This window comes from Macaca fascicularis, chromosome 18 (genome assembly GCF_037993035.2).
Source record: "Macaca fascicularis isolate 582-1 chromosome 18, T2T-MFA8v1.1".
NCBI classification, from domain to species: domain Eukaryota; kingdom Metazoa; phylum Chordata; class Mammalia; order Primates; family Cercopithecidae; genus Macaca; species Macaca fascicularis.
The window spans coordinates 81,726,731-81,754,100 of record NC_088392.1 but is presented as its reverse complement, the minus strand read 5'-3'; the positions used below and the strand labels follow the sequence as shown (position 1 = coordinate 81,754,100).

At 41.5% G+C, this 27,370-nt stretch overlaps 1 protein-coding gene across 6 annotated transcripts in view; it reads left to right on the top strand.

The window, feature by feature from the left end:
* The window catches only part of FAM210A (family with sequence similarity 210 member A), a 63,761-nt gene extending 36,974 nt beyond the window's left edge, over window positions 1-26,787 (top strand). For all 6 annotated transcript variants that reach the window (XM_005587275.5, XM_015439895.4, XM_065533568.2 and 3 more), the window contains 3 exons: window positions 3,791-4,291; window positions 17,188-17,299; window positions 22,766-26,787. In XM_005587275.5, the coding sequence (XP_005587332.1) occupies window positions 3,819-4,291; window positions 17,188-17,299; window positions 22,766-22,999 (819 nt within the window). In that variant the 5' untranslated portion in view covers window positions 3,791-3,818 and the 3' untranslated portion in view covers window positions 23,000-26,787. The remainder of the gene's footprint in view (window positions 1-3,790; window positions 4,292-17,187; window positions 17,300-22,765) is intronic.
* Window positions 26,788-27,370: the final 583 nt, after the last annotated feature.

Here is a 27,370-nt window from a genome sequence, read left to right as displayed (position 1 = left end):
TCTAGTTTCTTAAGGAGGTAACTTAGCTTATTGAGTATAGATCTTCTTTTCTAATATGTGCATTCTTCCTGTAAGCTGTTGATGAAAGAGTCAAACTCTGTGAAATGTTTAAGGAGGTTTATTTTGAACCAACTATGAGTGACAAGGTCTGAGACAGTCTCAGGAAGTTCTGAGAACACGTGCCGTAGGTGACTGGGTTACAACTTGGCTTTAAACATTTTAGGGAGGCATAAGACATCAATCAGTATAGGTCGGGTATACATATACATTGGTTCCATGTGGAAAAGCAGGACAGTTCAGAGTGGGGACATATGGGTCATAACTGGATTAGAAGAGTTTCTGATTGGCAATTGGTTGGAAGAGTTATTATCTAAAGACCTGGAATCAATAGAAAAGAGTGTCTGAATTAAGATAAGGGGTTGTAGATACCAAGGTTCTTAATGCTTAGATGAAGTCTCAAAGGTGGCTGCCCTTAGAGACAATAGATGGCAGATGTTTCTGGTTCAGACCTTTAAAAGGTGCTAGACTCTCCGTTAACCACTTCAGGATTGAGAAGACCTGGAAGCGGGGTTCAATTATGTTAATAGAGTCTTTACAAATACAGTTTAAAAAAGGCTTTGTAGGATCATTTCAAAATAGGGCAAAGAAGCATGTTTTGGGGTAAAATATTTTGATTTCCTTCTTTATCTGTCATGTGAAGTTATGCCAGAGTCCAGTTGGAAAGCAGCCATTTATATAGGGTTAAATAAAACCCCTCTGATGAAATTTCATGGTTTGCAGGGTGTGACTCCCCAGACCTGTTAGACAGGAATTTGAGCAAGAGGAAAAAGGTCAAAGTTTAGTCTTCAAAGCTCTGCTTTGCTGTATCCCACAGATTTTGTTAAGTTGTATTTTTGTTTTCAATTACTTCAAAGTATTTTTAAATTTCTTTTTAGAAGTTTGAAGATTTTTTTTTTAGAAGTATGTTGTTTAATTTTCCACATAATTGGGGTTGGGGCGAGTTCCCAGCTATCTTTATGTTAATGGTTTCTAGTATACTTCTGTTGCAGTTTGAGAACATAACTTTGCATGATTTTCATTTTTTAGAATTTGTTACAGTATATTTGATGGCCCAGCATGGGGTCTGCTTATTGAATGTTCCATGTGAACTTGAGGGGAGTGTATATTCTGCTGTTGTTAAATGTAGTATTATGTAAATGTCAATTAGGTAAAATTGATTAACATTGTTGTTTAGTTTAACTCTATCCTTACAGACATTCTGCCTGCTGGGTTTATCAAGGTTGTTGACCGGAGTATTGATGTCTCTAAGTGGATTTCTTTCTTCCTTTCTGTTCTGTCAGTTTTCACCTCATTTATTTTGGTCCTCTCTTATTAGGTATATGCATGTTTAGGATTGTTATGTCTTCTTTTCATTATTGTTATTATACAGTGCTCCTCTTTAACTCTGATAATCAAAGAATGTTTGCGGTCTGCTTTGTCTGAAATTAGTCCCCAGTATCACTTTTTTTTTTCTTTTTTTTTGAGACGAGTCTTCCTCTGTTGCCCAGGCCGGAGTGCAGTGGTGCGATCTCGGCTCACTGCAGCCTCTGTCTCCGGGCTTCAAGTGATTCTCCTGCCTCAGCCTCCCAAGTAGCTGGGATTACAGGCGTGCACCGCCATGCCCGACTAATTTTTTTTGTATTTTTCACCATATTGGCCAGACTGGTCTCGAACTCCTCACCAGGTGATGTGCCCACCTCGGCATTCCAAAAAGTACTGAAATTACAGGCATGAGCCAGCACTCCTGGCCCAGTATCGCTTTTTAAAAGACTTCTTGGGGGCCTATTTATTTTGCAAGACTTGTAGTTTCCCTTATCAACTCAATTGTACTGTTGTCGGATTATCTGTGAGAGTCTGTTAGGCGCTGATGTTAATTTTTCATTAGGGAGGGATGAGTCAGGGGATTAATTTTTATTGGTGGATAATTACTAACGAATGTTTTTATACGATGACAGTTTTTATTTTGCCAGTCAACTTTGTACACCAGATAAAGAATATTCATGTAAGATGGAGTATTTGTATTTATTGGAGTGCTAATTTATTGGGGTGCTAATTCAGATCTCACTCTGTTATTTAGGATATAGTTAAATTGTCTGTTCTCAACATGTTAGAAGTAGTAAGGTAGAGCTGGCGTTGGGATTGGGAAGGCTTGTGTGGCACCACCTGATGTTGAAAGAAGGGGACTGATTGACTATATGGCAGTGGCTACTGTAGTTACATTTGCCACTGGGAAAACCTTTGTCTAGAGAGGCTAAGTAATTATCTGGAAGTCTCTATGATTTTTTTTTTTAAAAAAAGACTTGCAGTGTTGCTGTATTGTCCAGGCTGGAGTGAAGTAGCTGTTCGCAAATGCACTATAGCCTCAAATACCTGGACTCACGCGTCCTCCCATCTCAGCCTCCCGAGTAGCTGGAACCACAAGCCCAAGCCACTGTGTCTGTTTGTCTTGTAAATCTTTGTTCTGTGCCGATGCCGGATCAAATAGTGAGACGTCACCGTACACTTTTTTCTCTTCCCCCATTGATGTGGGGTGGGGAAGAAAATAAATACCAGGCTATCTCTTCTTGCCATTCAATAGCATAAGTGATTTATAACTTGATAACAGTCTGAAGGCATTATAGTGTAAATAATGCTATATCAACTGTTCATCAGATCTCAACATTTGTAATCATAAATAACACTTATGATGCTCATTAGTTTACAAAAGTGTCTTTACATCAGAAATTTTGTGTAGTTCCTGGTAACAATCCTGTAAGTAATCTTCATTTTAGTAGTGGACCTGGGCTTGGAGTCTGAAAGGGAATTATGTGGAATTGTATCCCCAAAGCATCAGAACCCAGATCTTATTTTTTCCCACACTGTACTACACTGTTTCTATAGAATAAGAGGCTTCAAAACATTATTCCCCATGGTGTCAGCTGGAGTAGTTTACCGTATCATATTTAAATGATGTGTTTTATGAGATTTTTATTTTATTTTATTTTTGAAACGGAGTCTTACTCTGTTGCCCAGGCTGGAGTACAGTGTCATGATCTCAGCTCACTGCAGTCTCCACCTCCTGGGTTCAAGCAATTCTCCTGCCTCAGCCTCCTGAGTAGCTGGGATTACAGGCACGTGCCACTGTACCCGGCTAATTTTTGTATTTTTAGTAGAGACGGGGTTTTGCCGTGTTGGCCAGGCTGATCTCGAACTCCTGACCTCAAGCAATCCGCCTGCCTCGGATTCCCAAAGTGCTGGGATTACAGGCGTGAGCCACCGCACCTGGCTTATTTTATTTTATTTTATTTTTCTGAGATGGAGTCTTGCTCTATCATCCAGGTTGGAGGGCAGTGGTGCGATCTCAGATCACTGCACCCTCTGCTTCCTGGGTTCAAGTGATTCTTCTGCCTTGGCCTTCTGAGTAGCTGGGATTACAGGTGCCCACCACCACACCTGGCTAATTTTTGTATTTTTAGTGCAGATGGGATTTTGCCTTGTTGGCCAGGCTGGTCTCGGAACTCATGATCTCAGGTGATCCACCCACCTTGGCCTCCCAAAGTGCTGTGGTTACAGGCGTGAGCAACCGCACCTGGCCTTTATGAGATTTAAAAATTACACTGTGCTTAAACTGTATACCCTAACATCAGTTTTTGTGGAGTATGTAGCAGTGTCTCTTTTTACTTCCTGATGGTTAATGATTGATTTTCAAATGAATTGATTTAAAATGGAAGCCTCAGTATTACCTAATTTTTTAAAACAATTGTCTTTATAGAAACTGAAACCTATCAACACTCTTCAAAATGCAGTGGAGTGTACCACGGACTGTATCTCGGCTGGCACGCAGGACATGCTTGGAGCCACATAACGCTGGTCTTTTTGGACGCTGTCAAAATGTAAAAGGACCTTTACTTTTGTACAATGCTGAATCCAAAGTGGTTTTGGTACAAGGCCCTCAAAAACAATGGTTGAATTTATCTGCTGCCCAGTATGTTGCAAAGGAAAGGAGGCCATTGGATGCTCATTCACCCCAACCAGGAGTCCTTCGCCATAAGCAAGGGAAGCAACATGTTTCATTCAAGAGGGTTTTTTCATCCAGTGCCACAGCTCAGGGAACTCCAGAAAAAAAGGAAGAGCCTGATCCTTTGCAAGACAAATCTATTAGTCTTTATCAACGATTCAAGAAGACATTTAGACAGTATGGAAAAGTTCTGATTCCAGTGCATCTAATAACTTCTGGTGTTTGGTTTGGAACATTTTATTATGCGGCCTTGAAGTAAGTTTTTGCTTAGTCAAATGTCTTTCCCTGTCTTACTAGAATATGAATCTTTTTAATTGTACTAATGATAGCTTTAGATTTTTAAATGCTTTAATGTGTTTCATCCATAGAGGATAACTGTTTTTCATAGCTTTTTTCACATTTTAATAATAATAGCTAATATTTGCTTCCTGTTTGGAGCAAGCATCTGGTGTAATTTTTAACTGTTTCATCTTATTTAATCGTCCCAGCAACCATATAAAGCAAGTTACACAATTACACCCATTTTATGAATGAAAAAACAGATTATTAGGCAAGGAGAGTAAAAATAGTTCAGCTTTTCCCAAAATAACTCAGCTGCTAGGAAGTGGTGCCTGGACTAAAAACCCAGTTAGGTGTCTGATCTCAAAGCACACGCTCTCCTATATGCAGATCTCATCCTGGCATTCAGGAGAGCACAGACATAAAATAAAATCTCAGAAATTTGGCAGCACCATGACTCCGTAATTATGTATTTCTTAGAATGTTCATAAATATGAAAAGATATCTGTTTTGCCATATGTGTGGTTTTGGTGGGAAATTTGCAAGGTTTTCCCAAAGCCCGGCTAATCTGTTTGCATTGACATTACTCAAGTCCAGTAAGTGTCAAGGAAAGGTCTTACGTTCTGATCAGAAGTGAATCTGGTAGGTCTAGCCTCCCAGTGTTTTGAAACATACAATTTTAAGTGCATCTGTCTTGTTAATACTGTGCCTTCCCCTTACTTAATAAGGTAAGTTATTTGCTTCCCACTGCTTTAGGTGCAGGAGGACCAGTGATTCCCCATTTCTGCCGCTAGTCGACCGAGTGCCCGTTCCTCTGTGTCTGGGCCTGGTGTGCAGGAAGGACTTTGACACTTCAGTAAACTCTCCTAATGGGTTGAGAATTACTTTATACTTTCCAGAGTTGAGTGGTTTTCAGTGCTTGATTATATTTAACGGCTTGATATCAAGACATTAACAAATTATGGTTAGTGTTGTACATAAAGCTCACTCCTTAGAAGCAGCCTATTGCAGACTAAGCTGTAAGTAGCTCTTCCAGGGTGATGGAATAGAAACTACTTATTATTGGGAACACAGGATCACATAAGTTTCTTGACAAAATTTCTAAAAGGATTTTTTTTCACCTTGTGTAATTGATGCTGTTCTGTTTCACTTTGTATCTTTACATTATGTTCCTGTTATTTAATTATATCCTTCTTTGTTGCATATCATTTTCTTTAAGAATTGTATCTTTACTTGCAGAAGATTCTTTAGGTGTATATTGTATGGAAGTGTTTCTTGGTTTATTAATGACATTTTTGGACATGTTTAATATTTATGGAAGTCTTCAAAACTGCCCTTGGTTTTTTCACAGAACATAAAGTTACCATTTTGATCAAAAGTTATTGTAGGCATTCAGCCCTGTTGTGTAATGAATGGATTTCTACGTATTAACTTTTCTTTTTTGAGTCATGGAGGATTTTGTGATTCAGTCTGTGAACGATAACATGAAAAGTGCTTCTTTCTTTGCCCTTGTCAGGTTGACATGTAAGGCAAGGCGTTCAGCCTCCAGGGTGGCCTGAGAGGGAGAAATTCAAGCATTTAATTAATTGAATATGAGATTCTCATTTAGGTTGTTAAGAATAATATTTTTGTTCCTTTTACTTTTCCTTATTCTTTTTGGCAAAAGTTCTGTAACTGAAAAAGTAGACCCAGAGTGATCTAGTGATCTTAATAATGCTTAAGATTTCTTCAGTGTTGTGTGGCACCTAAAGCAGTTGTGGGTGATGCTCTGCCATCCCCTGTAAAATGCAACTTTGTTAGTTTTATTTTCCCCCCTCTTTTTTTGCAAAATGCTTATACGTAAACATGGTGGTACAACTGTCAACTTTAAAATAATACCCTTCCCCATTACGCCTTGCTTTGGGGCTATTAGCATAGGAATCTGGTTGCCAGACCACCACTACTGCCTGCCACGACCACTGTGTCAATTCTGTCATAGCATCACGGAGAGAATTTAACATGGACAGGTCCCTGAGGTTTTTATTAGCTCCTTCAAAATGTGAAAGTCGATTTGTTCTAAATGAAGATCTTAATCACAAGTAATGCTTAAAAAAATCAGACTAATGGATGAAAGAAAAAGGAATTAGAATATTTTCACTGTAGGATGATTGTATTGTAGAAATTGAATTTGATTATACTAAATACAGATTGTCAGTTCACCTGACAAGGGGCTAGTTATATTTTAGTGTTGTTCGTTTGTTTGTTTTAGCTGACAAAAGTTCTGTGTTATTTGCTTGTGGCCTATTACTATTAAAAGAAAGGGAGAAAAATAGTTTGTAGCTGGAAAGACGGGCATTTGACATCATGCCTCATTACTGACCAGTGTTTGTCTTAGTTACTCTGACAGGTCGCGTTACTGCCTTTCTAGGACTGTAGAGCAAAATGTCATTCTATATTTAGTTAACAGAGTGATGAAGTTCTCAGGCTTTTGAAATTCTTTATTTCAGGGAGTTCTAAATTGTGCATGCTAATAGATTTTATTTTAAAGTGAGCTTTGTTGCCACTCCTCTCTGGCAAAGCCTTGCAGAGATCTGATGTCTTCTGTTCAGAAGTGCTTTAGTTTGGTCAAATGTGGCTCAGCAGTGGTGGTGTGGTTCCTGCATTTAGATGCCTTGTGTTTGAGACCTCAGGTTCCTAAAGTTACAGACCTACTCTGAGGCAAAACCCTGATTACTTCTACTGCACTGTATCCAGACGGCGAATGTGCTTTTGTCCTTGTGTGTTTCTTCCTCTGTGGAAACAGTTGTAAAGCTGGCAGTTTGTGAAGCACAGATTCCTGGCTGGCTGTGGGCAGTTCAGAGTAGAAAGTGACAAACAATAGATGTTTCCGTTTGAATCAGACCCTCATTAATACTTCACATTCAGTACTTCCAGGAGAAATGAAAGTTATTTTTAAGAAAAGTCAAATCAACAGAAATAAGTGGGGCCGGGCGCAGTGGCTCTCGCCTGTAATCCCAACACTTTGGGAGGCTGAGGTGGGTGGATCACCTGAGGTCGGGAGTTCGAGACCAGCCTGACCAACATGGAGAAACCCCATCTCTACTAAAAATACAAAAATTAGCCGGGCATGGTGGTGCATTACACTACAGGATTACAGAGCCTGTAATCTTAGCTACTCAGGAGGCTGAGGCAGGAGAATCACTTGAACCCAGGAGGTGGAGGTTGCCGTGAGCCGAGATCATGCTATTGCAGGCCAGCCCAGAGCAAAACTCCATCTTAAAAAAAAAAAAAAAAAAAAAAAAAAAGTGGACCTTGATGCTTGCTTTTTCTGACAGAGGACACAAGCCAGTGACGATGCAGCTTGTTCCTGGAGTCTCAGTCCATTGTTGTATGATCTTTTATTTTTTAATTTTTTTATAGAGACAAGTGTTGACAGTGTTGACACAGCGCCTGCCCTAAACCTTATGTTAATGAGATTTAGTTGTTATCTAGAAAGAGATTTGAAAACGAATTGAAACTGAAGATAGAAGAAAGAATGAAGGTAGAAGAAATGAGATTGGACTCATAGTTTATTTTTTAATTTATCTGTTTAAAGTTTCCTTACATTGTTCTGTTTTCCTCTGACTTCTGATGATAAGTAATTTTAATAGTCCTTTCTTGAGGATGATCAGCCGTATCTGCTGAGGGTGCTCCCTGAACTGCTTAGTATTATGATGAAGTCACAGAGTGGGGCATCTTTTCCCTAGTTAATATTAAAAATATTCAGAATTTACCATACCGTAATCACAATAGATCTAGGCAATGCTCTTTCTTAATGTCACAGGGAAAGCTGCTTTTACAGTGGAGGTCTACGGGCCCTGCCTTCACCAAGAGGCAAACTCAGTAATGCTAATAAGGGAGGAGACCACCCCTCATATTGTCTTATGCCCAATTTCTGCCTCCAAAGAAAGAAGTAAAGACTAAAAGACAGAAATGAAATCCACAGGCAGACAGCCCGGCCCCACACCCTGGGCCTCGTAGTTAAAGATCGACCCCTGACCTAATCGGTTATGTTATCTATAGATTACAGACACTGTATGGAAAAGCACTGGGAAAATCCCTGTCCTGTTCTGTTCCGTTGTGATTACCAGTGCCTGTGGACCCCCTTAGAGTTTTAAGCTCTTAAGAGGCACAGGAATCGCTCACTCGGGGAGCTCGGTTTTTGAGACAGGAGGCTTGCCGATGCCTGTGGCCGAATAAAGCCCTTCCTTCTTTAACTCGGTGTCTGAGGGATTTTGTCTGTGGCTCGTCCTGCTACATTTCTTGGTTCCCTGACCAGGAAGCGAGGTGATTAACGGAGGGTTGAGGCAACCCCCTTAGGCGGCTCAGGCCTGCCCTGTGGAGCATCCCTGCGGGGGACTCTGGCCAGCTTGAGCGCTGCAGATCCTGAGAGTGCTCCCTGGTAGGCAGTTGCCCCAGTGGACCGCCTCGCCAGAGCAGCACATGGCAGGCCCCTGCGGAGGATCAACGCAGTGGCTGAACACCGGGAAGGAACTGGCACTTGGAGTCTGGACATCTGAAAGTTGGTAAGACTGGTCTTTGAAACTTGCCCACTCCATTTGAGTGGAAGCGTGGCCAGATCACCCACGGCTTGCCTGTACCGGCACTTTGGTTTTTGTTTTTGACTTGACTTGGATTGCTCGATACTTTGATTTTGGTTTTGAGCTGGCTTGGATTTCTTGATACTCTGATTTTGGTTTTGATTCTGGTTTGGTGTAAACCATAGAAGTGTGTGTGTACCCTTTTTGCCCGTTCTTTGTTTTGTGGTGTGTGTGTGTTGTCTCGAGGAAGCATGGGTCAGGCACAAAGTAAGCCCACTCTGCTAGGAACTATGTTGAAAAATTTCAAGAAAGGATTTAAGGGGAGATTATGGTGTTACTGTGACACCAGGAAAACTTATAACTTTGTGTGAAATAGACTGGCCAGCATTAGAGGTAGGTTGGCCATCAGATGGAAGCCTGGACAGGTCCCTTGTTTCAAAGGTATGACACAAGGCAACCTGTAAGCCAGAGCACCCAGACCAGTTCCCATACATAGACACTTGGTTAGAGCTGGTTTTAGATGCCCCCCACCCCCCCTCTCCACAGTGGTTGAGAGAACAGCAGCATAAGTGGCTGGCAGAGGCAAGGAAAGACCAGCAGAGAGAGAGAGAGAGAGAGAGAGGAAGGAGACAGAGAGGAAAAGAGGCAAAGAGAGAGAGAAAGAGACAGAGAGACAAAGAGGGAGTCAAGGAGAAAAAGAGAGGAAGAGACAGAGGCAAAAGGAAAGTCAAAAAGAGAGAGAAAGACAGAAAGTCAAAGAAAGAAAGAGAAATATACAAGTAGTTAAAAAAATAAAAAAGGGATGATTTAACATTAACCACTGAAAATTCCCTTAACCCAGAAGTTTTCCTAACAGGGCATCTAAATCTTAATTACCATGCAAAGGTCCGACCAGACCTAGGAGGAACTCCTTTCAGGACAGGATGAGCGATGGTTCCTCCCGGGTAATTGAAGGAAAAAAAAAAAAAAAGCCATCACTACTGAGTTAATTTGGACAAAATAAGGTCTTATTAATAGCAAAGGATAATTAAAATCCCTAACTTACAAGGTTTTCAACAAAAGTAAAGTTTGCTGAAAGTTAACAGTGTGGCATATATGATAGTAACTTTTGATCTTGTGGCCTTAGACAGTCTAGTCCACCGACATAAAGAGTTCACTTTGGAAAAGAATGGTCATCATCTTCAAAAAAAAAACGCAGGGGGGCAGAGTTTATGTAAAAAGAGTACTATATAGTAAATTCTTGTCCTGAAATGAATTAACTGGTTGTTTAAACAAAGAAATGTTTGTATTAAGTCAGAAAGTTGAGGCATTTCAAAGAATTGTCTGCGAAAGTCGTGAAAGAGAAAAATGTTAAAAAAGGAATTTATGCAAGAAATGTTGTATAATTTAAAAGTAACTAGGCCTCCTTAATATACAACTATTGAAAAAAAAAACAAACCAGTTGATGTGCAAGGTGTATAAGGAAAGTAAAATATACTTTTGATAAAAGGATTATAAGGAAAGTATAAAAATGTATATTTTTACCTACATTAAAAGGTTAAAAAATTATTGTTTTGAAGGTCTAAGCAAGTTTTAAAACTTTAATTGTAAAGAAAATTCTGTGTGTAAACATACTAGCTAAAGTTAAAGGGGTGTTATCAGGTTTTCTGTGAACTGGACATTAAAGTAAAAACACAACGAGTTTTTCTTAAAGCACTAACCTGCTCTTTAACAAAAATTATAAAAGGTTAAAAAGAGTCTATAAAAATCTTACCTTATGGTCTGACATTAAACAGTTGACTAAATATGTATAGAAAGGTTTATTAAAACTAAGTTTAACATTAATAACACACTAATATAAAGGTGAAATTTAGCTTATCTGGTATAAAAATAATACAGGAAGCATTGTCAAATATAAAATGGTGTTTGGCTTCTTTGGTCCAAAAATTAATAAAAACAGGTGCTAGAGGAAATTTCTCCGTAGAAAGGCACCAAGGACTATAAAGTCCACTGCTGATGTCCCCACATTTAAAACAAAAGATCAATTTCTTAGAAATTACATACTTGGTTTATCTTCCACTTTCCCTTCTCTCCAAAGTAAAAGTCTGTTAGCACAGGTACCACCCCTAGAGTTTCCGGTAAACCAGCACCAGCCTGAAGATCACGTTCTCATCAAAGGGTGAAAAGAAAGGAAACTCAAGCCAGCCTAGGAAGGACCCTACCTTGTGCTGCTACCCACCAAGACTGCTGTTCATACAGTGAAAAAAGGACGGACTGATCACAACTGAGTCAAGAAAGTACCACCCCCTCCAGAATCATGGGCCACAGTCCCAGGGGAAAACCCTACCAAACTAAAGCTAAGAAACATTTAACTCTTTCGTCTATTCTATTACTCTTTCTTCTTTCCTCGCTCTGTTGCTGACCATCTAGTTATTAACATAACCAAATCAATTTCGCCTCAAAGTATTGCATTTAATGCTTGCCTTGTTACACCCTGTGGGAACTGGCCAAGTCAAGGACAGCTCTCTGCTTCAGAAAAGTACCTCTGTCCCTCCTGACTGTCCTCAGACTGGGCATTAGTAAATTAGGACCATTTAATCCGGGGAAGTTTCGATAAAGACTCCAGTGTTAACCGGGAGTCTCGCTCCCCAGTGTAGAGCTTTTATGCCGTAGTTGGTCCAACATTCTATGGACCACTAAAGAGCAAGGATGGACCGCCCCAACTGGGTTTTGTAATTTCCTGAAATCATACATTCATTTTGCTAGAGGATCATAGAAGTTAAAGACTTAAAACAAATGTTGGCAATTAAGACAGGACACCAAGATGGAAATGCCTGATTGGAATGGATCAAATATTCCATCCGCACGTGAAACAAAAGCAGTTGTTATGCATGTGCACATGGTAGGCCAGAGGCCCAGATTGTCCCCCTTCCACTAAGGTGGCCCTCCAGTTGACCAGGCATGGGCTGCATGGTAGCTCTTTTCCAGGATTCTACAGCCTGAAGTGGTAAGTCGTGCCAAGCTCTCTCTGCTATATCCCAAAGTCCAGCACCCTGTGGGTCAGCCCCCGAGGGCCATGCAGCCTCCGTCTCCCAACACTAAGTTCACTTCGGTTCTCTCATGACAGGGAGGAAACTTAGCGTTCCTTGGAGACCTGAAGGGATGCAGTGAGGTTCAGAATTTTGAAGGGCTTATCAATCAGTCAGCCCTTGTTCATCCCCCAGCGGATGTGTGGTGGACCTTTACTGGGCACTCTGCTGAATAACTGGAGTGGCACTTGTACTTTAGTCCAATTGGCAATGCCTTTCACCCTGGTATTTCATCAACCAGAGGGAGGAAAAATAAGACCTTGTAAAGTGAGAGAAGCCCCTAATGGGTCTTTTGACTCTCACGTCTATTTAGACACAATTGGAGTCCCACGGGGAATACCAGATGAAATTAAAGCTTGAAATCAAATAGCTGTAGGATTTGAGTCAATATTTTGGTGGGTGACAGTTAATAAAAATGTAAATTGGATAAACTGCATCTATGACAACCAACAGCAACGAGCTTTTCATGAATTAAAAGAAAAACTCATGTCGGCCCCAGCCCTGGGGCCACCTGACCTGACAAAACCCTTTACACTGTATGTGTCGGAAAGAGAAAAAATGGCAGTTAGAGTTTTAACCCAGACTGTGGAGCCCTGGCCAAGGCTAGTGGCCTATCTCTCAAAACAACTGGACGGGGTTTCTAAAGGTTGGCCCCCGTGTCTAAGGGCCCTGGCAGCAAGGGCCCTGTTAGCACAAGAAGCAGGTAAACTAACCCTTGGGCAAAACCTGAATGTAAAGGTCCCCCATGCTGTGGTAACTTTGATGAATACCAAAGACCGTCATTGGCTAGCAAATGCTAGATTAACCAAGTACCAACGCTTGCTATGTGAAAATCCCCACATAACCATTGAAGTTTGCAGCACCCTAAACTCTGCCACCTTGCTCCCGGGATCACAGAGCCCAGTTGAACATAACTGTGTGGAGGTGTTGGACTCAGTTTATTGTAGAGGCCCAACCTCGGAGACCGTCCTTGAGCATCAGTAGACTGTGAGCTGTAGTGGACGGGAGCAGCCTCGCCAACCCCTGCACAGTGACTCTGAAGAGGACGACAAGCCCCGCTCCAGTCACACCCGGAAGCTGACTGGTCCACACACGGCCGAAGCGTGAGAAAACTCATCGCAGGACTCATTTTCCTTAAAATTTGGGCTTGTCCAGTAAGGACTTCAACTGACCTTCCTCAGACTGAGGGCTATTCCCAGTGTATACATCAAGTCACTGAGGTAGGACAAAAAGTTGCTACAGTCCTATTTTATGGTTATTATAAGTGTACTGGGACTCTAGAAAGAACTTGATTGTATAATGCTGTTCTATATAAGGTGTGTAGCCCAGGAAATGACCAACCTGATGTGTGTTATGACCCATCTGAGCCTCCCATGACCACAGTTTTTGAAATAAGATTAAGGGCTGAGGACTGGTGGGGCCTCATAAATGATACGAGTAAAGTGTTAGCCAAAACAAAAGAAAAAGGGGTGTCCAAATAAGTCACCTTGAAGTTTGATGCCTGTGCTGTCATTAATAGTAACAAGGTAGGAATAGGATGTGGTTCTCTTAATTAGGAAAGAGGCCATATGGCAGAAAATAAGTACGTTTGTCAGAATTAGGACTGTGTGGAAATGAATGTGGATACTGGTCTTGTGTCGTTTAGGCTACTTGGATAAAAAATGAAGAGGATCCTGTCCACCTTCAGAAAGGGAAAAGTGGCCCTTCCTGTACCAGTGGTCAGTGTAACCCCTTAGAACTAGTAATAACCAACTCCCTTGATCCTCGCTGGAAAAAAGGGGAGCGTGTAACCCTAGGAATGGATGGGGCTGGACTGGATCCTCATGGTTTGAGAAGAAGTTTACAAACGCTCTCCTGAGCCAGTATTTCAAACCTTCTATGATGAACTGAATGTGCCAGTACCAGAAATTCCAGGAAAAACAAGAAATTTGTTTTTGCAATTAACTGAGCATGTAGTCCAGTCTCTTATTGTCACTTCATGTTATGTATGTGGAGGAACTGTAATGGGAGATCAGTGGCCATGGGAAGCCCAAGAATTAGTACCTGCAGACCCAGTTCCTGATGAATTCTCAGCTCAAAAGAATCAGCCTGATAACTTCTGGGTCCTAACAGCCTCAATCATTAGACAATACTGTATAGCAAGAGTGGGGAAGGACTTCACTCTTCCTGTGGGAAGACTCAGCTGCCTTAGGCAAAAACTGATAGTGCTACAAAAACAGCCCCCTGGTGGAGTTCAAACCACACTAAGAAAAATCCATTTAGTAAATGCCCAAAGTTGCAAACCGTGTGGACCCACCCGGAGTCCCACCGGGACTGGACAGCCCCCACTGGCTCATACTGGGTGTGTGGGCATAGAGCTTACACCAAATTACCGACCAGTGGGCAGGTAGTTGTGGTATTGACACCATTAAACCAGCTTTCTTCCTACTGCCCATAAAGGCAGGCGAACTCCTGGGCTTCCCTGTCTATGCTTCCTGTGAAGAGAAGCATAGCTTTAGGAGATTGGAAAGATGATGAATGGCCCCCTGAGAGAATCACACAATATTATGGGCCTGGTACTTGGGCACAAGATGGCTCGTGGGGATACCAGACCCCCATTTACATGGTCAGCTGAATCGTATGGTTAGAAGCTGTCTTAGATATAATCACTAATAAGACTGGCAGAGCCTTGACTATTCTGGCCCAGCAAGAAACTCAGATGAGAAATGCTATCTATCCAAATAGATTGGTTCTCGACTACTTGCTAGCAGCTGAAGGAGGGGTCTGTAGGAAATTTAACCTTACTAATTGCTGGTCTACACATTGTTGATCAAGGGCAAGTAGTTGAAGACATAGTTAGAGATATGACAAAACTGGCACATGTGCCCGTGCAAGTGTGGCATGGATTTGATCCTGGGGCTGTGTTTAGAAAATGGTTGCCAGCGCTAGGAGGATTTAAAACTCTTACAATAGGAGTCGTAATAGTAATAGGAACCTGCTTACTGCTCCCTTGTTTGCTCCTGTACTTCTTCAAATGATAAAAAGCTTCATCACTACCTTAGTTCACCAGAATGCTTCAGCACAAGTGTACTATATGAATCACTATCGATCTGTCTTGCAAGAAGACATGGGTAGTGAGAACGCCCACTATTGAGTGAAGTTCTCAAAGGGGAGGAATAAGGGAGGAGACCACCCCTCATATTGTCTTATGCCCAATTTCTGCCTTCAAAGAAAGAAGTGAAAACTAAAAGGCAGAAATGAAATCCACAGGCAGACAGCGTGGTGTCACACCCTGGGCCTGGTAGTTAAAGATCGACCCCTGACCTAATCGGTTATGTGATCTACAGATTACAGACATTGTTTAGAAAAGCACCGTGAAAATCCCTGTCCTTTTCTGTTCTGTTCTCATTACCGATACATGCAGCCCCCAGTCATGTACCGCCTGCTTGCTCAGTCGATCACGACCCTCTCACGCGGACCCTCTTAGAGTTGTGAGCCCTTAAGAGGGACAGGAACTGCTCACTCGGAGCTCGGCTCTTGAGACGTGAGTCTTGCCGATGCTCCCGGCCGAATAAAGCCCTTCCTCCTTTAACTCGGTGTCTGAGGAGTTTTGTCTGCGGCTCGTCCTGCTACACTAAGGATGGACAGACTGACTTGTGTGTCCCTTGTTGTGATGTGCTGAGGTGGACAGTGTCCACTCTGTTGTTTTCCTGTGGAAAGTACTTAACGTGAATCTCATCTTGAGGAAACAATCGGACAAACCCAAGGTGAGAGGTGTCCTTCGAAGAGCGGCCAGCCTGCATGCTTCAGAAATCTCAGAGTCAAGAGAGACATCCTGCCCTCCTCCACCGTATCATGCTGAGAAGCACTTCTAGAGAAAAGCAGACTAGAGAGACAGGAAAAATAGCCATAAGGGATATACTGGGACAATTTAGGAAACTGTCATCTAGATTATATATTAACTGTAGACTGTCGTGTCTGTTATAAATGTGATGTTTGTGTAGGTAAATGTCTTCGTTCTAATTTAGGGGTGAAGGATCACAGTGTCCAGGGAGAGCAAGAGCCATTGTGGCAAAATGTTAATAATCATGAAACTGGAATAAAGAAGCCAAGGCTCAGGAATATTAATAACCAGGAAACTGGAAATGAAGAAGTCGGGCTCAGGACTGTTAATAATCAGGAAACTGGAAATGAAGCAGCCAGGGCTCAGGACTGTTAATAATCAGGAAACTGGAAATGAAGGGGTCACGGCTCAGAAATGTTAATAATCAGGAAACTGGAAATGAAGTCACGGCTCAGGTTGAAGACTTTCTCTGCCTTCTCTCCTGCCTCCAGAAATTTGTTGTGATATATGTTAATTGCTTCTTCACCTGCCTTAAGAATGTTAATAGAAGCATCCTTTTAGAGTAAGTGAAGTTTTCATCAAACCCATAGTATCATTTATTCTTTGCATGATAACACACTAACGTGATGTTAAAATGTCTCTTGCTTTTACGATGCAGTGTTACACATAAAATTACATGTAATTGGCTGGGCACTGTGGCTCACGCCTATAATCCCAGCACTTTGGGAGGCTGCGGCGGGCGGATCATGAGGTCAGGAGGTGGAGACCATCCTGGCCTATGTGATGAAACCCCATCTCTAAAAATACAAAAATTAGCTGGGTGTGCTGGTACGCGCCTCTAATCCCAGCTACTCAGGAGGCTGAGGCAGGAGAATCGCTTGAACCTGGGAGTCAGAGGTTGCAGTGAGCTGTGATTGCACCACTGCGCTCCAGCCTGGCGACAGAGCAAGACTCGGTCTAAAAAAAAAAAAAAACACCAAAAAAAACCCCATGTAATTTTAAAGGTAAAAATTTTAGGTCTTAAAATGTGAGTGGGAGCATTCTAAGGAAGTGGTGTTTGGTTGAGGAAACTAAGACCAGGCAAATGATTCTAATCCTTTTCTCATACTTTACTTAAAGCTGTTAATTTTATTCTAATAACTGCCTCTTTTTCTAAACATACTAGGATGCCCACATGAAGCAAATAGGAGTTGTAGGTGGTAAGATACTACGTGATGTGATGTTTGTGTGTATGTTGCATTTTGTACATCAAGTAAGATGTTCTCTTAGAGTAAAGGTAAAGTGCTTGATAATGTAGAATCAACTTTTAAGCAAAATTTAGTAAAATTATAGTGTGGTTTTGGTATTTTCAGATAATTTTTGAAAATATCCTTAAAAGTTTGTACATATGAAAGTTACCTTTTTTTTTTTTTTTTTTGGTAGAGGAGTGAATGTCGTTCCTTTTCTGGAGCTCATTGGGTTACCTGACGGTGTGGTGAGCATCCTGAAAAACTCGCAGAGTGGAAACGCGCTCACGGCGTATGCATTGTTTAAGGTGGGTACCGTGACAAACCCTTGCTCCTCAGACCTCACCAGGGGCCTGCTCATCTCCCCATGAGACTCCGTCTTAGCTTCCGATTGTATTTTGTAACTTGAAACACTGTATTTCGTCTCTGATATGTCTGGTGAATAATGTAAGATAACAGTTTTTTTTTGTTTGGAGATGGAGTTTCACTCTTGTTGCCCAGGCTGGAGTGCAGTGACGCCATCTCAGCTCACTGCAACCTCCGCCTCCCGGGTTCAAGTGATTCTTCTGCCTCCGCCTCCCGAGTGGCTGGGAGTACAAGATAACAAAATAAAGCAGAAGTAAAAATGTGGTTTTAGGAAGAAATGCCTTAAAAATTGGTAGATGATCCATGACTTGCTGTGATCAGATAGTTGTTAGACTTGTGTGATTTTCCACGGCACTAGCCATCTGTTTGACATTTTTGCTCCTGTTGATAAATGGAGACAGTTATTTTAAGATATTAATTATATTTATTTTTCTTATTCAGTGATCTGCATGCCACCTGACTTGTTAGCAAAATTTAGCATTTATTTTACTGTTTTTTGTTTTGTTTTCTGTGTGTGGTTTTAAGGAGCAGAGAGTTTAATAGGCAAGAAGGGGCAAGAAGGAAGGGAGAAGGAAGAAGCTCCCCTCTACAGAGACAGGAGGAGGGGCCTCCAAAGCCGAAAGAGGAGGTCCCCTATTTTACTGCTTTTAATAGTTGATCTTTTCTTAGCAAGTAAAATAGGTTTAATCCAAATTGTCTTATAAACCCTTTTTTGTTAGATTTTAACGTAACATATGTTTCATTTTAAAAGTTGATAATCTTTATAACTATTCTCTGGATTCAGACATCATCTTTTTTTGTTGTTGTTGTTGTTGTTGTTGTTTTTTTTTTTTTTTTTTTTTTTTTTTTAGACGGAGTCTCGCTCTGTCACCCAGGCTGGAGTGCAGAGGCCGGATCTCAGCTCACTGCAAGCTCCGCCTCCCGGGTTCACGCCATTCTCCTGCCTCAGCCTCCCGAGTAGCTGGGACTACAGGCGCCCGCCACCTCGCCCGGCTAGTGTTTTGTATTTTTTAGTAGAGACGGGGTTTCACCGTGTTAGCCAGGATGGTCTCGATCTCCTGACCTCGTGATCCGCCCGTCTCGGCCTCCCAAAGTGCTGGGATTACAGGCTTGAGCCACCGCGCCCGGCCCATCTTTTTTTTTTTTTGAGGCAGAGTTTCGCTCCTGTTGCCCAGGCTGGAGTACAATGGCGCGATCTCAGCTCACCACAACCTCTGCCTCCCGGGTTCAAGCAGTTCTCTTGCTTTAGCCTCCCGAGTAGCTGGGATTACAGGCGTGTGCCACCATGCCTGGCTAATTTCGAATTTTTTTAGTAGAGACGGGGTTTCTACCTGATGGTCAGGCTGCTCTCGAACTTCTGACCTCAGGTGATTTGCCGGCCCTTGGCCTCGCAAAGTGCTAGGATTACAGACATGAGCCACTGCACCTGGCCTGACAACGTCATCTTGATAGCTTCTATGCCTATGGGTCTTTATTTTGGAAGGGAAGACTCACTGTAAATTGTGGAGTTTAGCCATATTAATCTCATTTTCTAAATTGACAAATATTTTTGAGAGTCTGTGAAACTTCAACCTAAGAAGGTGGAAAACACTGAGAAGCTAGATGTTTTATTTTACTTCTGTTGTATAAGAATTTCTAAGAATTACGGTTTTATAGCATTACTGAAAAGTAGCATTGTTTCATTCTGTCATCCTCATTAGCATCCTCTGAAATCTTGGTAGATTTCCTCTTTTATTACAATTTTGATGAGAGGGCTAACATTTAATTGCTGAGTTTTTCTACATTAAAGTGTATTAAATTTAAAAATTACCAAGTTTCTAGTTATGGTGGGTATAACTTTAACCCAAGTAAGTCAAACTATCATGCTGATGTAAACCTTCCCTAATTTAATTGCTCCTTATCCCACTCCCATAGCATGACAGTTGATAGCACAGTCTGTGCTAGGTGTTAAGTGTTTGTTTTCTTTATTTGATTAGGAGCTCCCAGGAATTCAGAATCATGTCTTCTTTCTTGTTGTTTTTTCACTGCCCCTGGTATTGTGTTCTGTAGGTGAATAAAATGCTCAGCGTGTGTTTGTGGAGTTGGGACTGAAAACGAAGCTGTAGGCGTCATGGTAGGAAGATGAGTGCCGGTGGTGGTTCTTCCCCTCGCTCTTCCTCTGTGAGGCAGGAGGTGTGGAGGGAATTCTCCTGCGTGTTGTCTGTAGTTTCTCGGACAGAACAACAGACACAGATTTTTTGCTTCATCAAGACAAAGCCCCCAAATGAAGTGTGGCATGTGTGGTCTGGCGGCAGTTGGCTGCAGGACGTATTCACTGACTGCCTCATAATCTCTTTGAAATACACCCAGAGTTTTAGTCAGCCTCTTCTGTGTGCCAGATACCATTCTAGGTACTGGGAGTAAATGGATCAAAGAAGACAGTGCAAAATACCTGCCTTGTGGAGCAGATAGTGTAGTGAGTGATGGTGGGTTGGGGAGACAAGATAAAGTTAGAAGTGCTGCACACACACAGTATGTGCACATAGATGATGGTAAGTGCTAAGAAAGGAAACCAGGGATGGGGGTGTGTTTGTGGTGTTTGTTTTTCAGTGGGAGACGGCACACCTTGCTGAGAAGGTGAGATAGTTGCTCCTCCAAGAGGGAGAAGCTTTCCGAACGGAGAAAACTCGAAAGGCAAGTTCTGAGGCTGCGGGATCCTGGGAGTATTTAAGGGATGCAGGGAAGCCAGTGTGACTGGAATCGGTGAACAGGGCAGAGAATGGCACGTCATCAGATCAGGAAAGCCTTGTCGGCTCTTACAGGGACTTTGCTTTTTACCCTGAGGACAGGGAAAGCCACTGGACAATTTTAAGCATCTTGCCTCTGTTCCATCAAAATCACTTTGGCTCCTCTAAACAGACCATGGCAGGACCAAGGGAAAAGCCAAGGGACCTGGTGTGAGGTGAGGTGATTACAGTACTTGAGTCGAGAGGCAAAAGTGGCCAGAAGCCAGGTGGTAGCAGGAAGTAGTTGGATTCTCAATGTATTTTAAAGACGTGGTTGCTGGGGTTTTCTGATGATTTGGATATAAATTATGGAAGAGAAAGAGGGGTTGAAGCTTTCTTGTAAGTTTTTGGCCTGGGCAGCTGGAAGCATAGAATTGCCATTTTCTGAGACGAGGAAGACTTTGAGAGGAGCAGGTGTGAAGTAGGACAGTTGAAGATCTGAAGGTCAGTTTTGAACATGCAGTCATGTGCCACCCAGTAACATTTCGGTTAACCGTGGACTGCAGACAGTGATGGTCCCACAGGTCCCATGTTTTTATGAACATCATGTTTTTACTCTGCCTTTTCTATGTTCAGATAGTTTCGGTATACAGATACTTACTGTGGTCTTACGATTGCCCGCTGTATTCGGCGCAGTGCTGTGCTGTCCAGGTTTGCAGCCTAAGAGCAATAGGCTGTACCTTGTGGCCTGATGTGCAGAGGGCTGTACCATCTAGGTTTGTGTAAGTACACTCTGTGATGTTTCACACAACAACAAAATCACCTAATGACACGTTTCTCAGAACGTGTCCCTATTAAGTGACTCACCTGCATTAAGTCTGAGATCTTATTAGACATGCAAATCTCCGGAGGTGGTTGTACATACTGGAATTCAGGGGACAAGTTCAGTCTGGAGATTAAAGTTAACAATCATCCATGTATAGACGGCACTAAAGACCAGACAGTGAGATAGGTAGAGAAAATAAGAGGTCCAGGGATCGATTGTTGTCACACCGTGTTCAGAGGTGGGTGAAAAGGGAGGAACTGGCAAAAATGAGAAGCCGCCATGAACCAGAAGGAAGCCCAGCAAGTTGAGGGCCTGGAGCCAAGTGAAGAGAAGTGAAAGCTGTCTTGGATGGTTCCAGTGGTTCAGGGGCTGGTTCCAAATTGACAACTGGATTTAGTTTTGTAGAGGTCACTGTGACTTTGAAAGCAGTTTTGGTGAAGAGGTATGGGTGAAAGCTTGCTTAACGTGTTTAGAAGAGAAATTAGAGATAGAGCAGACAGCTCTTTCAGAGTTTTGTTATACGGCACACCTATGCGTTTTGTTTTGTTTTGTTTGAGACAGGGTCTTGCCCTGTTTTCCAGACTGGAGTGTAGTGGTGCAGTCACAGCTCCCTGCAGCCTCAAACTCCTAAACTTGAGCAGTCCTCCTGCATCAGCCTCCCAAGTAGCTGGAACTACAGGTGCATGCCACTTACTCCCGGCTAATTATTTTTCTTTTCTTTTTCTTTTTTCTTTTTCTTTTTGTTTTAAGAGACGGCACGGTCTCATTATGTTGCCTAGACTAGTTTTGAACTTCTGAACTCAAGCACTCCTCCTGTCTTAGCCTCCCAAAGTGCTGGAATTTTAGGCGTGAGCCATTGTACCTGCCAACACCTATGAATTTTTTTTTTTTTTTTGAGAGGTAGCTTCACTCTTGTTGCCCAGGCTGGAGCGCAATGGTGCGATCTCGGTTCGCTGCAATCTCCGCCTCCGGGTTCAAGCGATTCTCCTGCCTCAGCCTCTCGAATATCTGGGATTACAGGTGCCTGACACCATGCCCGGCTAATTTTTGTACTTTTATTAGAGACTGGGTTTCACCATCTTGACCAGGCTGGTCTTGAACTCCTGAACTCAGGTGATCCACCCACCTCAGCCTCCCAAAGTGCTGGGATTACAGTCATGAGCCACTGCACCCGGCCTGATTTTTGACTTAGATATATGATGCAGCCTTTTTACTTTTATGTTTCTCTTTGACCAGTCATCTGCTATTTACCATTGGTCCTAAAAGTTACGATTAACGTTAAACCTGTGCATATCTGCAGCAGATGTGCCATTTTACTACTTTTGGCCTCATGTAAATTACTGGCTAGGATTTGAGACTCAGGGTAGATTGTAATGAGAAGGTAGAAGGAAAGGGATTTGGAAGTGAAGCTAACCTAAATCCAACAGAGAGTGGATTCATGCTCTGCCTCTCACCATTTGAAGACATTCAGTTCTAGTTTAGCTCCAGATAGAAAGCATTTGGCAGGATGGCAGGAGTTTTAAGGAATAGAAACATGTGTTCCTTTGTTATTTTTAGTGGTACTGAGTCCTGTTTCTGATTTCCAGGTTGAGCTGTTCCCCAAGTTTACTAGCATGCGATTAGGGATGTCAGTGCTATGATTCTGTTATCTGGGTCAGGATTGTGTGGAGGACAAACGTTCATAAAATGAGTTCACAGAAGAAGTGTCTCTTGTTAGGAGGGAAAACCATATAGGATATTACTACATTAGCTTTGTGAAACAATGAGGCAATTTATTCTGATTGGTTACTACCAAGAACTTTAATTTTAACTTGTTTTTGCTTAAGATGATGGTAATAACCAGGTTTTGATTTGTCTCTGTTTGCTTCTTGCTTAAGATTGCAACACCTGCTCGGTATACCGTGACTTTGGGAGGAACATCCTTCACTGTGAAGTATCTGCGCAGTCATGGCTACATGTCCACGCCACCACCCGTCAAGGAGTATCTACAGGACAGGATGGAGGAGACGAAGGAGCTTATCACAGAGAAGATGGAAGAAACAAAAGACAGACTCACTGAAAAGTTACAAGAAACCAAAGAAAAAGTTTCCTTTAAGAAAAAAGTGGAATAAGGTGCCTTACAGCAGTATAGAAGTATAGCAGTGTGGAAAATTCCTGCACTTTAACCCTTTGGAAACTGTGGGCAAAGATACATGTGTCTGATTATTTTTTTGGTTAGTTGTCTAAATATACAAGTTCTCTGAGGGTTAAAGAAGTAAAATACCTTTTTAAAGTTAAATATCACTAGAAAAATCAGTGTTATTACAAGGAAAGAAATGAACCCAGTGTAAGAATTTCCCATCAGTAGCAGTATTAAGCAGTGGTGAACGTCGTAGAAGTCATACTTCTTTTTCCAGGTCTTCAGAACCACACTTGATTTCTGTTTTGTTGCAGCTGTAATTGATGCACACTAGAGGCAGTTGACTCCTGGAATAACCAGTGCGACCCATAAAATAAGCTAATACTGGATCTTAATTTTTATGTTATTCATTAAGGTTTTAACTATATTCAGTACGTAATTTGGAGACAAACTAGCATCATCAAAACTGCCTGTGAATAAGAAGGTATTTAGTGTTTCTATAAAAACAGAATAGAGCAGTTACCTACCAGTTAAAATATCTTATATGAAGAAAATAGAATAAAGATTCAGTCGTATATATGTAAATACGATGTATTGATTGTATGTAAATGAAAAATGGACCCTTTAAAAATTATTTTTACCTGAAGCTTGTCATAATTTTTTTAAGCAAATATATATATGGTGATGGTATTTTTCGAAGTGTGTATTGGTGGTGATCGCCTCAAACATAAACCTCTCATGAATTATTTGTGTCGTTTTCAGCTAATCTTTCAGAGGAAAGGTGAACAATCATTAAACCTTAAATATATTGTTAAAATCAAATGTTTTTCAGCAGTAACTCAAGCTCATGGTTCTCAAGCAGACAAAGGTTGGGAGACTAAAAATGGAGTCAGGTTGTCATGGAGACTGCTAACTCCTTGGGGTAGGCACGGGCCTTGCCTCTGCAAACCAGTGCAATTTCCCAGTATCTTCGTTTCAGAATTCATGCTGATTTCATTATGGAGTAAAGTTTTAAATTGTGGCTGCTGCTTTTTATCTTGCATTGAAGGGAAATTATCCTTGTTTGAGCATTCGACTTGATTTTTTATTTTTTTATTTTTTTATTTTTTTTGAGACGGAGCCTCCCTCTCTCTCCCAGACTGGAGTGCAGTGGTGTGATCTTGGCTTACTGCATCCTCTGCCTCCCAGGTTCAAGTGATCCTCCCACCTCAGCCTTCCAAGTATCTGGGCGTACAAGCATGTGCCACCACACTCAGCTAATTTTTGTATTTTTAGTGGAGGTGTGGTTTCACCATATTGACCAAGCTAGTCTCCAACTCCTGACCTCAGCCTCCCGAGTAGCTGGGACCACAGGCACCCGCCACTGTGCCCGGCTCATTTTTTGTATTTTTAGTAGAGACGAGGTTTCACCGTCTTAGCCAGGATAGTCTTGATCTCCTGACCTCGTGATTCGCCCACCTCAGCCTCTCCGAGTGCTGGGATTACAGGCATGAGCCACTGCGCCCAGCTGATTTTTTTTTTTTTTTTTTTTTTTTTTAATAACAAAGCTATAATTAAATCATTTGCTTGTAATGAAATTCAGCCATTGTCAGCTGTGAGCGTTGCTGGGGTGGTAGGGTGTGTTTGAGTATGTGTGTGTCTGTTTCCTATGCTCTAACAGTGATTATTTCAGTTCTAACCCTTCCATTGCTAATTGGATGAGGGAATGGCCTCCTTTTAGATTGTCCTTGTTTTAACTTACCTGCTAAGGCAAGAGGATGTCAGAGTTTGCCACACAGTTTGCAGGGACCCCTGCTCTTTGCCAGCATTTTTGTATCAAGTACTTAGTTTGGCCAAATTTAAAGAGTAGTTTAAAGGGGAAAAAAAGTTTGCATTTGATGAGTCTGATTATTATATTAGAATGCTTTTTAAATGAATGCGCTGTGATTGGAATCTTTCTTCCTGGGGGTCTGCAGTCTTGGCGGGCAGCTCTGTTGTCTCCTGACACAGAGGGCTGAATGCACTGCTTCACACTGACGCCACGTTTTCAAATCTAAACATGATTGACATGTTTTAAGTATTTATCAAATAATTCACACTTTTGCATATTTAAATGCTATTTTTTAGATATTAAACACATTCCTAGTTTTTTTCTTTTTAACCACTGGAGACTGCCTATGTTAAAATCTTGTGTTATATGAAATTCTTCTAAAACAATTTCCTTTTGCTTTTCGTGTTGCATATTTTTCAGTGGGGATAAATTGGAGGTTCTTATTACTAATAATCCTGAAACTGAAATTTGCTTTTCCTGCATAGTCATCTTTTGTTCAGTCCATTTGAGTTTTGTTGCCATCCAGTTTCATAATCATGTTGTGTTTATCTAATAGACAATGAGGTACTGCTTGAGTGATATGAAATTCTCTAGTAAAAAATTCTCTGGAGATGTGAGAAGTTCTGTTGTATTACTTGGCACCAGGAATGTTACAAAGATGCTGTTGCCAGCATATTGCTAACCTAGTCTTTAAGCTTGAGGGACCCCTGTAGTATGTTGAGTTGGGAGTATTAATAGCAGGCTAGCAGAATATAGTACCAATATGCCACGTTAAATAATTGAGAATATATACAATAAATTATAGTTTGCTATATATAATAGACCTCATTTCATTTCATTTACAGTACATCTTACAGTTGGGATTAATTCACCTATAACCTCTGTGAACTGCGAGTGCTCGGCAGAAGCAGGCCCGTGTCTCGTTGAATGTCTACATTTATATTTATTTTTTTGAGACAGAGTCTCAGTCTGTCACCCAGGCTACAGTGCAGTGGCATGATCATAGCTCACTTGCAGTCTTGAACTCCTGGCTCAAGTGATCCTGCCACCTCAGCATGCTGAGTAGCTAGGACTACAGGTGCACACCACCATGGCTGGCTAAATGCATGTCTGCGTTTATGCAAGGTATGTTGACCGGGTGGGGAGGGAGCTAGGACTGAGATTCGCCTCTGTGAAATGCACAAAAAGGGTTTGCTAAGCAAATTGGTATTTGAAGTGAAAGATGGATTAAGTGAGAGACTTAGTTTATTCAGGAATAAGAGCAAAACCAACCACATGAAAAAATGTATTTTACTGAGACAGCCTTTTGTGCATACCACAGGGTGCTGTTTACAGATTTCAAGAAAGGAGAAAAAGAATGCTTACATTGAGATTACCTACCTCCCAGTAGTGAAAATAATAAATTATCCTTTGAAATATAATCGTGTTTATTTGTCACAGAATCTACACTCATTTACAAGTGCTTTATGCTTAGGATGAAATGGAGATAGTGGCTCTCTTGTTTCAATGATCTTAGAAGATAATTCCAGGAATTTTAAAGATCTTAATGGTATGAGCAGAACAGGTGTTTGAAGAAAAGAAGGAAATTGTATGTTTGACACATGGAGCTTCTTTCTGTGTTCTTAGTGTTGGGTTTGGGTCATTCAGGATTTCTTAACTAATTCAGACGTAAATCAGGCTACTGTAAAAGATAGTTGTAATGGATTGGACAGAAGATGATTTTTAGCCAATGAGGCAAAAAAAGTCATCTTTCCTGCTTTTTCTGAAATGATATGTTGAGAAGACGTTTCTGTGAGATATGCATTTCTGAATTAAAGGTTCCTTCTGAAAATACAGATTGTTAGGTAATGTGAACATATTTTTTCTGTTGGTCAAAGTTCATTTTTTGAAATGAGGGCCTTCATTTATTTTTGATTTTCAAAATTGAGTCTCTGTAAGGCCTAAAATAAAATAAATTAAATGTTATCCAAGTTGTTTGCGCCTGTTTAAATATCTTTTTTGCAAGTCGTTTATATTTCTTGGTACTGAAAGCTCTACTCAATTGTCCTTACGAGCATGAAGGTCACACAGTGCATCGGATCATACTGGCCCAGATGCCTGAGGGGCACATGTGCACTCTGGGAAGTGGGAGCCTCTTCGCTGCCTGCCTTGGAATTCAACCACCTAAGCCAGAAATCTACAGAACCAGAGGTGGGGAATTTTACCTGTTCATTTTGCAGATGTTAACGTTGTTCTCTTTTGGATCATTTGTATGTTACGTGGTATCAAGTTACTATTACATGAGATTGCAGAACGTGCTGCATCGTGTTCATTTTGCAGATGTTAACGTTGTTCTCTTTTGGATCATTTGTATGTTACGTGGTATGAAGTTACTATTACATGAGATTGCAGAACGTGCTGCATCATGTTCCCTGAAGACAGTGGGAGTCATGACCTCTTTCTTCCTTTCTGGCCTTGAATGGTCTGGGAGACCACACCTGCTTCCCACAGTTCCTCTACAGTCATGAATTTTGGCCTGACCTTCTGGTTCTTGAAAGGTCTTTCCCCTGCACT